Source organism: Solanum pennellii, chromosome 12 (genome assembly GCF_001406875.1).
Source record: "Solanum pennellii chromosome 12, SPENNV200".
Classification (NCBI taxonomy): Eukaryota; Viridiplantae; Streptophyta; class Magnoliopsida; order Solanales; family Solanaceae; genus Solanum; species Solanum pennellii.
The window spans coordinates 42,123,585-42,138,889 of NC_028648.1; the positions used below are offsets into that span (position 1 = coordinate 42,123,585).

At 36.6% G+C, this 15,305-nt stretch overlaps 1 protein-coding gene across 9 annotated transcripts; it reads left to right on the forward strand.

The window, feature by feature from the left end:
* Positions 1-278: 278 nt before the first annotated feature.
* Positions 279-14,705, forward strand: LOC107007605 (HBS1-like protein). Of its 9 annotated transcripts, none has more exons than XM_015206292.2 (11): positions 283-364; positions 1,211-1,366; positions 1,517-1,642; positions 6,732-6,989; positions 11,007-11,329; positions 11,417-11,527; positions 11,616-12,103; positions 12,455-12,623; positions 13,542-13,781; positions 13,879-14,013; positions 14,168-14,705. In XM_015206292.2, exons 3-11 carry the CDS (start codon positions 1,537-1,539, stop codon positions 14,297-14,299), a joined length of 1,962 nt encoding a protein of 653 aa, XP_015061778.1. In that variant the 5' UTR covers positions 283-364; positions 1,211-1,366; positions 1,517-1,536; the 3' UTR covers positions 14,300-14,705. The 9 variants fall into 9 exon arrangements, with proteins under 9 accessions (XP_015061779.1, XP_027769439.1, XP_015061778.1 ...); XM_015206290.2 differs by having other exon boundaries at positions 290-364; positions 1,198-1,366; XM_027913635.1 differs by having other exon boundaries at positions 302-364; positions 1,225-1,366.
* The last annotated feature ends 600 nt before the right edge of the window (positions 14,706-15,305 follow it).

A 15,305-nucleotide genomic window follows, 5' to 3' on the forward strand; every position in this document is an offset into this window, starting at 1 on the left:
AAAAGTAAATTATGTATGCAATATATATGTATTATAATTGTTTTTAAAAAATATATAATGCTTGTTTTTAAGAAATCGGCACATTGTATTATAAGTGTATTAAAATATGTGATAAATGTATTATTCATCAATGAAACTTGTATATGTAAATAATAAATTATTCTTTGTACTATGTATTAAAATTGTATTAAAAGTAATTAAGTGGAAAAAATATTATTATTATAAATGGTGAATATTTAGTGAGGTTTTATTAATTTTTTTTTTTGGGATTTTCAAGTGACAGGCATATATTACTAAATGCCCCCTTTGAAATCTTAAAATCTGTGTGAGAGAACGAACACACTTCACCGGAGTTGGAACTAAGGTAAGCTTAAACTACAATTCTTCGACTAAGCTCCGAACATGTAAGTCGGAGAACCCCAATTACCTGCTTATTGATTTCCTTTTATTTCTTTCGCTATAATTTCGATCTTTAATTTGCATTTTTTTTGAGGGGTTGTAGGGCTATTAAACCCTTTAATTTTTCATAAATGGAGTTTTCTGTAAGTATGATGGAGTAATTAACTTGGAGGTGTTTACATTGTTACTGATGAAATGAAACTTTTTTTGATCAATAAGATAGTATGCTTGTACTTTCTGGACTAGCAGATGTTATTAAGTGCCTCTTAGTCTTAGGATTGATTAAAAATTCCTAAAACGTTTATCAGCCGTCAGCAGTTTTACGAGCCTCTGTTCGGGGTAAATACTTACCCGCACAATGTGTTTACACCAATCCAATTCACTTGTCATGGTTAAGTTTTTTACTCTGTTCGGAATTAGTGATCCTGAATCCAGGTCGAATAACACAGTTAATGGCATTTTAAGCAGGAGTAATGTGTCCTTGTTAACTCTGTGCTGGTTTCTGTAGCAATTGAATGCTTAATGCTTTGTAGCGTTCAGGTTTACATTGCAACTTATATTAGTATATATAGTTCCTTTCAAGAACTTGAGAACTTTGTCACCAACTCTCCTCGGGAATGGAGAAAATTAGTACTAAATGGAAATGTTATCCCTTCAAATAAGGATAAACACAAGAAAACTTTTAGATAAAAGACATCCATTAGTGTTTTCATGTGTGCAGATTTAATAAGGAAACGGAATTTTTCTATCTTACTTTTAAAAGCTTGTTCCAATCGATTGAAAATTTGGAACTGGTAGCTTATTTTGTCAGACAGGAAACTGTAGATTTATTTACCGGCTCAGGATAGTAAGAGCAGTTCGTCCCAGTAATACTGTTTTTCTGGATTAATGGTATTGCTTGGGTGAGCATTTCCTGGTGGTTGAATCGTATCTGAAATGTTTACTTGCTGACACGGTTATCTTCGAGGTATGTTTACATTCTTAATTGAAGGGTGAAACAGGCACAATGTATTTTGTTTGTGCTGTAGGAATTAACTTGCTCATACTGCACATTTCTGTGATGACCTGGATGTGTATTGAGTAGATACTGATATGCAATCTCATGTTTATTTTTTAGGCATATCTTAAAGTGTCACCATGCCTCGTAAGGTAAATTATGGGGTTGATTATGAGGAAGACTTTTATGACTATGAAGATTACAATTATGACTATGACGATGGACATGAATATGCAGAGACAAATGGTGAGTGTCCCTCCAGCCCTTCTCAGTGCTTCATATTTAAAGATGTACTCTGTTCAGAGAATGTTAAATCATATATTAAGATTGCCACTTCATGATAATTCTGAGGTACTTTTCCCCATAGTCATCTTTTATTTAGAACTATTTTAGTTTTTCCCCAAATGCAAGCAAGCTACGCATTGTGTTTGTCTATTGAACTGCAATGCGACTTGCTTTAGTTGTGTCCATTTTGCTTTGAATTTCTGGTACATCCAGCATTATCAGAATTTGTTTTGAATCTGTACGATAAGAATAGTTTTTTATTCCGCTTTCGTTGTTTGGTTGTTGATATGGTCTTGTAATATGTTGGTGGAAAATATTGAGTTACTATACATACTGGACTACTAACAGGGATTCATGAAAGGATAAATGCTTCTTCAGTTACCAAAACTGTTTATGGGCTATTGAATATCAAAAGCTTAATCACTTACACTATGTTTGGATCATTGTTATCCATTGTATTGTATTGTATAGTTACTATACCTACAATGTTTGTTTCAATTGTTACTTAAAATGTATTGTATTATATTGTTAAATTTGGTTGTTACGTAACAATGAAAACCCCTATTTTATGGAACAACCAATTTGGTGTGTTCTCATTGTTACTTAATTTATTTTTCCAATTATATGTTTACATAATAGTTCAAAATACGTTTTTACCCTTTATCTTAATTATTTAAATCTAGTCAAACCTCCTACTCTAGAATAATTAGGATATTTTAGTAAATTTATAAATTACAATACAATACGATACGATCAAACCAAACAATTAAAAATGTTATTAAACAACAACAAACAATACAGTCTAGCCAAACATTGTATCTACCATACAATAAAGTACAATACAATACAATACATTATGAAACAATGATCCAAACAAAGTGTTAGATGACTCTTAAAAGGTTCTGCCAGCTTCGACTTTAGATGACACCATTTTCTGTTTTGAAATGTTTCAAATTCTCGACACTTCCACAAGTAAATGTATCTTATACAACTTTCACCTCTTTCAAGGATTCTGAACAATCAAAACTTAAAACTTGATAGTAATCAGATTTAAAGAACCGACAAAATAGAACAATGCAAGTAGATTTACTGAAAATTGTTTGTGCAAGTATCTTAAATACAACTATACTGATAAAGTCAAGTTGTCCGTATGAAGAGGACAAGACTCCTGAAAATAGTAGTTTGATTCTTAATTACATAATACTAATAACTAATTCTGATTACATATATATAGTGAACATAAAAAGATAAGACTGACACTAAACTATAAACTAGGAATAATAACTGCTAGAAACTGCTGCAGTAGTTGTTTGTCGAAAACTTAACTCTTTATTCTTTTGTCGATGTTTTCTTCTAAAGTACGTCTTGAAAAGTGGGTTGGTATCAGTGCATCTTCCTTGAAAAGATGCCTTGTCCTCAAGGCAGAACAGAGGAAATTGAACAACAAGCAACTCATAGTCTTCCCAACTAGCCTCTTCAATAGGCCGCCGCCGCCAATGAATAAGTAATTCCAGATTTGGCACTTCTGACTCTTTCACCCAACGATGCGATAAAACTTTTTCAGGTTCAACCATAAATTTCAATTCACCCGATAGTGGAAAGGGTGGAGGGGAAGCAATATCAGAACAACCACGAGCAGGATGAAGCAACGAGACATGAAAAATAGGCTGTATGTTAGATGTTTTAGGAAGCTGCAATTCATAAGAAACAGGACCAACTCGATGAACAATTTTGTATGGTCCAAAATATCGAGGTGAAAACTTCTCATTAAGACGTTTGGCTAAACTCTTCTGCCAATAAGGTCGCACACGAAGGAAAACAACATCACCCACATTAAAAGACAAGTCACGCCGCTTGGAATCAACTTGAGACTTTATTCTGGATTGAGCCTTCATGAGATTGGAACTAGTACTGCAACATTTGATCTCGTTCCACGACCTGCTGTTCAAGTTCAACAATTTTAGTTTCTCCATGAACAAAGGGATATTAGAGTAGTGGTTCTCTCCCATACACAATCTGGAAAGGAGTCATATTGGTTGAAGAATGGTATCCACTGTTGAAAGAATATTCAGCCCAAGGTAGATATTGAAGCCATGATATGAGCTTGTCATGAGCAAAACAACGTAAGTTTCAAGGCATCAATTGACCACCTCCATTTGACCGTCAGATTGGGGATGACAGGAAGTACCCTATGGAGACGAGTGCAACTAAGGCAAAAAAGTTCGTGCTGTGAAGACAACATTACGATCTGAAAGAATGGAGCGCGGTAAACCATGCAACCTGACAATATCCTTACTAAAAATCCCAACCACCCTTTTAGCAGTAAAGGGATGAGATAAAGCAAGAAAATGGTTGTATTTGCTAAACCTGTCAACCACCACAAGAACAGTATCAAAGCCATTAGAAGGAGGAAACCCAACAATGAAATCAAGGGAGATATCCTCCCAAACTCTGTCAGGAATGGGCAAAGGTTGTAAGAGACCAGCTGGAGCTAATGGTTCATATTTATGTTGTTGGCATGTCAAACAATTTTTGACAAAGGACTTAACATCATGCTTCAAACAAGGCCAGAAAAAATTTGCAGATACCCTTTTGAATGTTTTCAAGTAACCTCCGTGCCCTCCTGTTGGAGAATCACGTGACTGCTAAAATCTTGGCTTTGAGTTCAGGATAATCAGGAATAACCAACCGAGATTTGTAGTAACGGTGGTTAGCAAGCAACGAGATATCAGGATGAAACGACGGATCAGAAGAGAGTTGATCTCGAATCTGCTTAGTATATGGATCAGCTTCAACTGCTTCTGCCAAATCACTGAAATCTAATGTAATAGGCATCACCAAAAAAAAATCAGCATGTTGAGGGCGACGAGATAGGGCATCAACTCCTTTATTTTCACTTCCTAACTTATAGACAATAGTGAAATCAAAACGCAATAACTTAAACAACAAACGTTGTTGTTCAGCAGTAGTCACCCGTTGATGCAAGAAATACTTTTGGCTATAATGGTCAGTAGTGCCGACCTAAAAGATAATGCTTCCATTTTTGCAATGCAAGGACCAAAGCCAGCAATTAATTATCATAAGTAGATTTTTTTGATGAAGGATCATAAGAATATTTAATGCGACTAGAAAAGGAAAATCCCTTACTGAAATAGGCTATTGGATGACAGTGTTGGAGTAAAATAGCCCCAACTCCATGTCCCCATCAGATGATGCATCACACTTGAGTGTAAACTGTTGAGTGAAATCTGGAAGACGAAGCACTGGTACTGATGTCAAGATCCTCTTAAGATTTTGGAAAACCCGCTCTACTTTTGCATGCTAGGTAAAAGCGTCTTTCTTGGTCATTTCTGTTATAGGACGAGCAATGATCCCATAGTTTTTAACAAAGCACCTATCATAACCCGTGAGACCCAAGAAATCACAAAGTTCCTTGACATTCTTTGGAACAGGCCATTCTAACACCGCTGATATTTTTTTGAATCCATGGCTACTCCATCTTGAGAAATCACATGACCCAAAGAACCAACATGTTGTTGACCAAATAAACATTTCCTTGGATTAGCAAAAAAGGAATTGACAGAAAGAAGATGAAGGATTGTTTGAAGGTGTTGTTGGTGTGTTTGAGGGTCAGGACTATAGATTAGAATATCATCTAAGAACACTAGGAAATTTTTTCGAAGATATGGCCTGAAAAGATTGTTCATGGCACCTTGAAATTTGGATGGTGCATTCGTGAGTCCAAAAGGCATTACAAGGAACTCATAATGGCCTGAATGAGTGCGGAAGGCAGTTTTATAGACATCATCAGGTTGGACACGGATTTGATGGTATTCGAAACGAAGATTGATTTTAGAAAAAATTGTGGCCCCATGTAACTCATCTAACAATTCATTGATATTTGGAATTGGATATTTGTCCGGGATAGTGATTTTGTTTAGGCTAAGGTAATCCACTCAAAACCTCCATGAGTTATTTTTATTTAACTTGTAGAACCGGACTAGCAAAGGGACTTGAACTAGGGCAAACCACGAATGAAACCAGATTCTAATAAAGCTGCAACTTGGTTCTCAATTTCAGCTTTTTGACTATGTGGGTAACGATAAGGTTGATGTTTGGAGGTTTAGAATTTGGTAACGGAGGAATAACATGAGAATATGCTCTAAATGGTGGAAGAGATGTTGATTCAGAAAACACAATCTGGAATTCATGTAAAAGGATTTGGATTGCATTACCTGAAACTTTTGATACCATGTTAGAAGATTGGAGAGAAGTTGTGGCTGAATCTGTCGATCTCACACCTTGCAATTTGTAACGCTTCCCTTGCCTATTGAAAATTATGAACATATCCTTCCAATTAGCTTGAATTGTATTGAGAGAAGCTAACCATTTGATACTAAAAACCAAATCAGCCCCTCAAATTGCAACTAATCTGGGCCTTCAATGTTGCAACATCTGTAACCAGAAGTAAAGAACCGACAAAATAGAACAAAGCAAGTAGATTTACTGAAAATAGTTTGTGCAAGTATCTTAAACACAACTATACTGATAAAGTTGTCCGTATGGAGAGGACAAGACTCCAGAAAATAGTAGTTTTGATTCTTAATTGCATAATACTAATAACTAATCCTGATTACATATCTATAGAGAACATAAAAGGATAAGACTGACACTAAACTATAAACTAGGAATAATAACTGCTAGACAACTGTTGTAGCAGACTCTTTATTCTTTTGTTGATATTTTCTTCTAAAGTACGTCTTGAGAGGTGGATTGGTATCAAAACCCCAATATGATGTTTCTATTGTCAGATTAACTTCTTAACTACTAATAGACTGCATCTCCAAATATTTTATATAAATAAATTTAACTCATGGATTTGTACCAAGTCATATTGTGACATAAATGAGCGCAAAGGGAATATTTGTTTACTTGTTGAAAATTTCCATTTGTTTTTTGCAAAATTTTCATGCTTATAGTTACTTTACCAGAACTATTGGTCTTAGCAGTAGTTTATGTCCCTTGCATACTAAAAGCTTAATTTTAATAGGAAGGGTCCCAGAAACAAATACAAAGCAGGAATTGGTCAAGGTTGGCATCTGGCGTTGTTCCATTTGCACATTTGATAACAGAGCTAGTATGAATGTATGTGATGTATGTGGAAATCCGAAACAAGAACCAGTTAAGGCTGGGGTGTGGTGTTGTCCCATTTGCACATTTGATAATGAAGATACCACAAATTTATGTGATATGTGTGGCGTCCTGCGTAATCCATTGATCAAAGGCGGCGGTGGCAAAGCTAGCGCAGGTTAGCAACTGGCAATATGTCTCCTACAGATTTCACATTGATTCACAAACAATTTTCTTTTGGGGGTTGGAAAGAACTGTTTCCGACTTTCTGTAGATAATATTTTTGTTGCATTTTGTTTCTCCTTGCATATTTTCCTCCCCTCAATAGATAGTAATAAATAATGTGGTGGTAAACTTGGTTGTGGGAGTTCTCCTTTTTGTTCTGGTTACTTGATTTTAAGACGTCATCAATGGTCCTTATGCAAATATCTTGCATCATCTATTGACATGGTACTTATATTTTCCCAATTTAGGTAGTTCTTAGTGAATTTCCCTTGCTTCTCCACAGAGTAAATTATTTCCTTCAATTGGTAGCATATGCGTAGTTTCTAGGGTGGCTATAAAGGCCAAGTTTGTACTTGCATCATGTCGCCTTGGAAACCAAAATGCTGTTCACTTTGAAGCACAGAACTACAAGAAAAAAAAAAGAGGACCGTTAACTTCGACGAGCTTTGATATATTTGTGGTACACAAAGTCAAGAGGTGGGGTGGTTTTAGTTATTATATTTTGGATGCACGGGGAACTATTGGTAGTGATCAGACAAATTAATTTTTAATAGCTGACCTTTATCAAGAAGGACAGTATTAGCCCAATTTTTTAATGTCAGGGGTGGGCTCAACAATTAATGGGGAGCAATGTTAGACATCTTACATGGTTCAATCACAATTTGGACTTTTTTCCGTGCCAAACTAAAAAGCTCCCTTTTGTGTGGAAGTACAAAGTCTAAGGATGAATCTTGAGTTAGAAATGATAGGTTAATTTGCATGTTAGTCCTAGAAAAGAAGTCATTAAACTTATCTCCACTTCAGCATGAAACTTCTACTAGTTGGGAAATATGATTCTTAAAGTGTGCTTGTTGATTGTTTTAATCAATTAACACAACTTTAGGAGATCTTATTTTTCCTTTTCCTAGCATAATCATTTTATTTTTTGTTCGGACAATAGTAATGTGGTAATTGTGTATTTCAGGGAAACTACTAAGTTTTAAAAAAATAATCTTCTATTGCCGGGGACCTTCAAAAGTAGTAACAGAAAAAGTAATTCTTACAGAGATCTTGAAAAATCTACAAGCTGTTCTGTTTCCTCTAAACCTGTTTCTTTACACCAAAAATAAATAGATACAATACAATCCCACTTAAACTTTTGAATGGAATTGGAAATATCTTTATAATTTCTTCTATTCCTCTCTCTCCAAACTCTCCACCATATGCAGTGTGGGGTTATTCTCCACCATGCCTTCTGGCTCTTACTTCCTCCTCTTCTAATGCAACAACTCAACAAATCTGCAGTATGCTGAGGCATAATAATTTGTGAATGGATAAATGACACAAATATATGGATAAAAGATTTGGTGTTTATCTAGAATTCAATGGAATAATCCATCAAACTAGTTGTCCCTACACTTATGCCCAACATGAGCTAACTGGAAGGGAAAAATAGGCATTTGTTTGAAATGACAAGATCTTTTATGTTTACCATGAATCTACCAAAGGACGAGCTACTGGGGATGTCATTCTAGTTGTTGTCAATCTTATCAATAGAAATGCCACTTTAAATTTCAATTTATAGAGTCCGGTGAGAATAAATATATTGTTCCTCTAAAGTTGTTTGGGTGTGTATTTTGTTCACACTAGGAATTCTGGCAAACCTGGTCCCAAAGCCTTTAAGTGTGTCTTTTATAGGTGTTCTCCAACACAGAATTGGTATATATGCTCCCTAGGGATTTTTTTCAGCATGAATCTTCTTTGAGAGTTGGATCCCTCTTTCAATATTACACCATCACTTCTTCAAGAGAAGAGCAATAAGGAGGAAGAGAGATAATTCTTCTCGATTCCACTGTTGAAACCACTACCACAGGGTAAGTGAAGTTGGAGAAAGAATTAGGGAGATATTGTTGGGCGTTTGGAGCTCATTCACATTGCCGGTCCCAAGCCCAGATAAAGGATAAGGGATACTGAGGGTCAATTGAAAACCACCTCTACTTCATAAAGGTGGAGAGAAGGATGCGTATGGTTTACCCTCCCAGACTTATTTTTGGGATTAATTTGTTGTTGTTATTGTTGGGGGTTTGGATAGGCCTAATTTGATAACTTACTCAATGAGAAATAGAGTAGCAAAGTGGCTCATGCAATCTACCGAAGCTGAATTTTTTATCACGATCCAAAAATCAAAAAGACGTGACGACACCCACACCTTAACCTATAGGTGAACGCTTATCCAATTCTAGTCCATTTTTAACAATTTAGCGAAAATATAAAGGTGAAAAGACAAATAAGTCATAACTGGATCTCTTAATCATAAAGTGCGAAAAGTAACATAATATAACCCAAAACCTAGTGTTGTAGATACAAGAGCCTCTAAAAAGTATACAAGTCTTAAAATAACAAAGTACTATTGGTGTTGTTGTCACGACCAGAAACTTGAGTCAGATAGCTCCTACTATAAGCCACGAGTAGGTAAGTCAACCCTAATCTGGAACAACAAAGTGTGTACAAGGAAGAAACAATACCGACAAGCATAAGAATAGCAATTCAACAGATACAATGGGAGAAAAGAACCGAAGAAGAGAAAACAAGTGACTAACAAATGTAGAGGCTAGCCGCCCAGGCCTTCGCGAACGTGGTAGCTTGCCCATGATCGCGCAAGGCAACTCACCAGGTCTCTGCTAATGCGGCTTAGGCCTCACTAATGGGAGATCAATACCATTGGTGATTGTGAACGCGACTAGGAGCCCGCAATCGTGAAGAGGAAAATTAGGCTGCACCAGCTTGATGCACATCAGCTGGTTTTGCCCAACTTGAAAATCCACAATAGGGTGCTCGAGATTCGTTTGAACCCCATGCACACAAAGGATATATGTTAACCCCGCCAACTTCGGCATTCCGGACTCAATGGAGGTGTTGGAATTTTAAGCGAGATTGTTTCTGACGAAAAGTGGATCCCACACCCAACCCCGTTTAAAGCCAAATTACACAAGGGGGCTCGGGATGAGCCCAAGAGCCTCGGGATCCACACCAAAGATCCTTCTAAACCAAATCATTCCGAAGCTAACGGAACTGTCAGATTGCATTCTGAGGCCGTCTTTCTGAACTTTTGACCGAAGTCGACCGTTTAAGTTTCAAAACCTCCAAAATACAGAAACTTGCACAAAATTTTAAAGAACGACCAAGTGACCGCACTATCAGTCCTAACAGGTCATAAATGTTTTTGGATTGCTATAGGAATTCTCTAAACGACGAAAGGAAGTCAATAACACAGAAAGAAATGACCAGGATGGTCATTACAATATCCACTACCAAAAAGGAAGGCAAGAATCACAGAAATGCCTTTTGTCTTTTAATTTTCTCACTCAGATGAAATTATGTTGGTTCACTTGGTTCATTTCCTTTCCTTATCTCCCTTTCCAGTTTAACATTATTTAATCCTTCAAAATTTTCCTCCTTTGTCCTGATTTTCTTGGATAGCTCTTCATGAAGTCCCTATTCCATATTCATAATGAAGTAGAAACTACACAGATTATTCAGTGGCCATATTATGTATCTTTGTGACTATGTCCTAATTTTTTATAAGAATCTTTAGGGGGTGCTTTCTAGGACCATGTTCATTGGCTGTAATTTTGTTTATTTGGGGGCATCAACTATATACCTGTTCAATGACACCTCCCTGCAAACTTTTCTTCATTTCTTTTAGTATTTTTTTATTGGTAAAACTATTTACCTGTTTTGTGGAACCTTCCTGCTGACTTTTCTTCCCTTTTTGTCATTGAGAATGTAGAGTAGATTGAAACTGAAATTTTTATGCACTGACTTTTGGCAATTTCCCTCCATAATTCATATGCAGAAAGATGCCACCTTTTATAGTACCTCTCCAATAATACCAACAAAAAATACGTAGTGTTAATTTCTAATATTTTATATCCTGTTCTCTATTTTGAGAGCTTGACATCTTTCGTGTACATTACTGTTCCTTTTGCAGCAACTAGCGACAAAGTCGTACAGTCAAATGTCAGTAAAAAGGAAATAGCTGGCGAAGTTAAAAAAGAATTGGTTTCTGAAGAGCCTACTAGCCCTTCCACATCAACAGCGAAGGTTAGACGTGATAATATGAAGGATAGAGGTTCTTCTATAGAAACTAGAGGATATCATGGCGTCATGAGCAATGTGGGCAGTATGTCTGTATCATCAAATCCTCGCAATGCGGAGAGTAGAATTGCACCTTCAAGATCACAGACTAAACCTCAGAAAATTGTATGCACTGATCAATTAGAAGACAAACTGAACCAGCTAAATCTTGCAATCGTGAGTCAAAACATTTATGTGATTCAAGATATCAAACATTTAGAATGTCTAATCCGCTGATCTTACTCCAAAAGTTTCACCATGTAGGTTGGCCATGTTGATTCTGGGAAGTCAACACTGTCAGGAAGACTACTACACCTTTTGGGGCAGATATCTCAGAAGGAAATGCACAAATATGAAAAAGAGGCCAAGCAGCAAGTAATCCTTCTGTTCGCTTTTTATCCATTTTGTTAGGACATTGTCAAATCTTGATTAGCTGATTGATACATATCCTATCTATACTCAGGGAAAAGGGTCCTTTGCTTATGCCTGGGCTTTGGATGAGAGTGCTGAGGAAAGAGAGAGAGGAATAACTATGACAGTGGCTGTTGCCTACTTTAACACAAAAAGTTACCGCGTTGTACTGCTTGATTCCCCAGGCCATAGAGACTTTGTCCCAAATATGATATCAGGTGCAACACAAGCGGATGCTGCCATTCTTGTAGTTGATGCTTCAATAGGTGCATTTGAAGCTGGCATTGATGTTAGTGGAGGTCAGACAAGGGAGCATGCACAACTTATCAAAAGCTTTGGGGTGGATCAGATAATAATTGCTATTAACAAAATGGATGTAGTGGGATACTCCAAAGAACGGTTTGATACAATTAAGAATCAACTAGGAACATTTCTCCGGGCTTGTAAGTTTAAAGATTCATCAGTATTGTGGATTCCCCTGAGCGCCATGGAAAACCAAAATTTGGTGACAAGTCCTTCTGATGCAAGATTGTTATCCTGGTTAGTTTACTGGCAACTGCTAGCGTTACTAGGAAGCATAGTGTAACTCACTGTCTTCAAATTTATCACGTTTGTCGTTTAGAAGAAAATGCTTTCATAGAAGTTTTATAACTACCTGAGGCAGAACAGTGGAACAGTAGGTTACTTAAAAAAGATATAAGTTAAACTGTATGCAATTGGAATTGAAACAATTAAAGTCTTCTCAAGATTGACAAACCAAATTTGCGAGCTAGTAGATAAAATGATGATTGTGCTGTTGAGTCAAAATTTCTGTGGTAATTTAGTGTCATGCGCAAATAGCTCGCGAAGCCCCCATTGTCTTTTGTAGATAATAATGAAGGTTTATTTCAGGTTTCAAGGTTCATGCCTTTTAGACGCCATAGACTCTCTCCAACCTCCCCAGAGAGATTACTCGAAGCCTATATTAATGCCGATATGTGATCTCGTTAAATTACCCTCACAAGGACAGGTGTCAGTATGTGGGAAGTTGGAGACAGGAGCTCTTCAAACTGGAGATAAGGTACTCAATTACCCGCTAATGCAAGAGAGATCCTTCTCCTTTATTTTGACACTCAACATTTAAATTCTTCAAGTATCATATCTAGAACAAGATACTTCTTCTTTATGATATACATGTTTTTAGAGGGCTTGAACTTTTAGAGTCATAACTGTACGGGGAGTCATACCGGTGCCTATAGATCATGTCATCAGTCTGACCATCACCCAGATTTACCTGCCAAAATACCGTGCTCTCATTAGGAGGGGCTGAATGAGGCATTAAGCAAGTAAACTTGTATCCTAATTTTCTATCAAGTTGCTACTACATTTTTTTCTCCGAGTGTAACTTTTTTCGTACTGTATATGCTAAAGTATTTTGAATTTTATTTGGGGTGTGTTTGTTTTGAGGGGATGGGAGTTCAAGACAGTTGTTGTTTGAGTTAGGCTTTGCATGGATTGAAACCTGAGGTGGTTTTGATTACTTCAATGTTTTATGTCTTTCTTTCATGTCTTGGAAGGAACATCTGCACATTGACAATAATGAGATAGGTACACGGTGAAACACAAAGACACTTCTTTTTCTCCCTGTTGTGTAAGATACCGGTGAATTAGAGTATAAGGGCTCAAGTTAACAGAGTGATAGATATAAAGTGGACTAAGATTACTAACAGATACTTGTGCAGTCATCTTGTTAGGGATTTGTTGGGACATGCTGTTAGGTTATTACTGCAATTGTGATCATAATGCTTGTACAGTGCAGTCATCTAGTGGACAGTAATTGTTTAACGTTATCAATAAATGCGCCATTGGTGATATTTTTGTTGTGTGGATTATTTTTTTTTATTCTACAAGATTTGACCTTGTAACAAGAATGGAAATTCGTTGACTTTTTTTGGAAGGATAATAGTCTTTCCTAACGCTAAATTCTTAACATAGCCAGGTTCTAGTTATGCCATCAAGAGAAATGGCAACTGTGCGTTCTTTGGAACATAATTCTCAGGTTTGTAACAGTGCAAAAGCTGGAGATAATGTCACTGTTAATCTACAAGGTATAGATGTGAATCGTGTAATGGCAGGGGATGTGCTGTGCCACCCTGAATATCCTATTGCTGTTACAAATCATTTGGAACTGAAGATTCTTCTCCTGGATATTGCTGTTCCAATTTTAATTGGGTCTCAGGTAGCAGCTCTTGTCATTTTACCCTCAAAATTGAGAGTTGCATGACATCTGTTTCTAGCTAATAACTCAAGAGCTCTGGATATTTGAAAATGTGCAGTTGGAATTTCATGTACACCATGTTAAGGAGGCTGCAAGAGTTGTGAGGATTTTGTCCTTGCTTGATCCAAAGACTGGAAAGGAGACCAAGAAATCACCTAGATGTCTTCTAGCAAAGCAGAATGCTATAATTGAGGTTTCTCTCAAGAGCAACTATATGTCTATTGATATGCTTATATTTTATCGTTTTAGTAAATATATATTAAAAAAATGTCTTTGGTGGGAATGGGTGCAGGGAAGATGCTAGCTATAAAAGAGATCTCAACTTTAATTTGTTTGTCATGGATCAGGTAGTTTTGCAAGGTATAATTTGCGTTGAAGAGCATTCTAAATGTAAGGGTCTTGGAAGGGTGTCCCTCAGAGCATCAGGAAGAACCATCGCTCTTGGTCTTGTGACTAGAGTTCTAGAGAAGAAGGAATAGAGAAATTATCACTGCTGGAATGAGGTTTGACATATCCAGAATCAGCTGGTAGAGGTATACATCAGTGAGGACCTTTAGCTTGAAACAATGACCTCACTCGCGGTTGAGTGGCATCCTTTTCTTTATCTTCTTCTTTCTCCTCTCATGCCTGTCCTGATCTCCCCTAGAGATCCACAATTTTTGTAGTTGCGATGAATGTTATTAATGATTCTACAGTGTCATTAGCTCTAGACATGGGTTTCTTCCCTTCATTTTTGTGGTGGATCTTTCTGTACTTGTACATTGGAGGAATCTGATATATATTTAGGGACCCCTCTTTGAGCGACATATTCACAACTTTATGTATGTCTTAACATGGATCCTCCTTCGTTGTAATATCTATGCTCATAGAATGTTATGTGGATCAGTGAGGTCATCATGATATAACGCTATGTGATCCATCCCGACCATCATGGTATCTATAATCACAAAATACTATGCACATCGTTGAAATCACCGTGATATCTTTAATCACGAAATACTATGCACATCGTTAAAATCAGCATTATATCTAAAATCACAAAAATATATAAAAGGTCAACAAGGTCATCGTGATAATTGTACACTCTCTAATCTACAAGCCTAGAGTACTATACTTGACTGGAACAAGCCTTGGCTGTTACTTAGTTGCAGGAATTCACAATGAATTCGAGGATCGAAGTACTGTTTCAGTAGTTTCTTGAGAATACCGTCAGCAATGAAGAAGAAGAAGAAGAATAGAAAGAGAGAGTCTAGAAAGAGAAAGAGAAATATGTATATTCCATATCATGACTCTAACTGATGATTACAATGTATATTTATAACGACTTGATTGACTTATTTCATTTTGCAAATTCAGTTACAACTAACATCTACGTAACTACCACTACACTGACCATGATAGCTAAACAGTGTTTAAATGACTCTGTCAACTAACTTTTGAATTTCCTTCTGTAACAGTACTCCCCCCCCCCCCATACAAAAGATC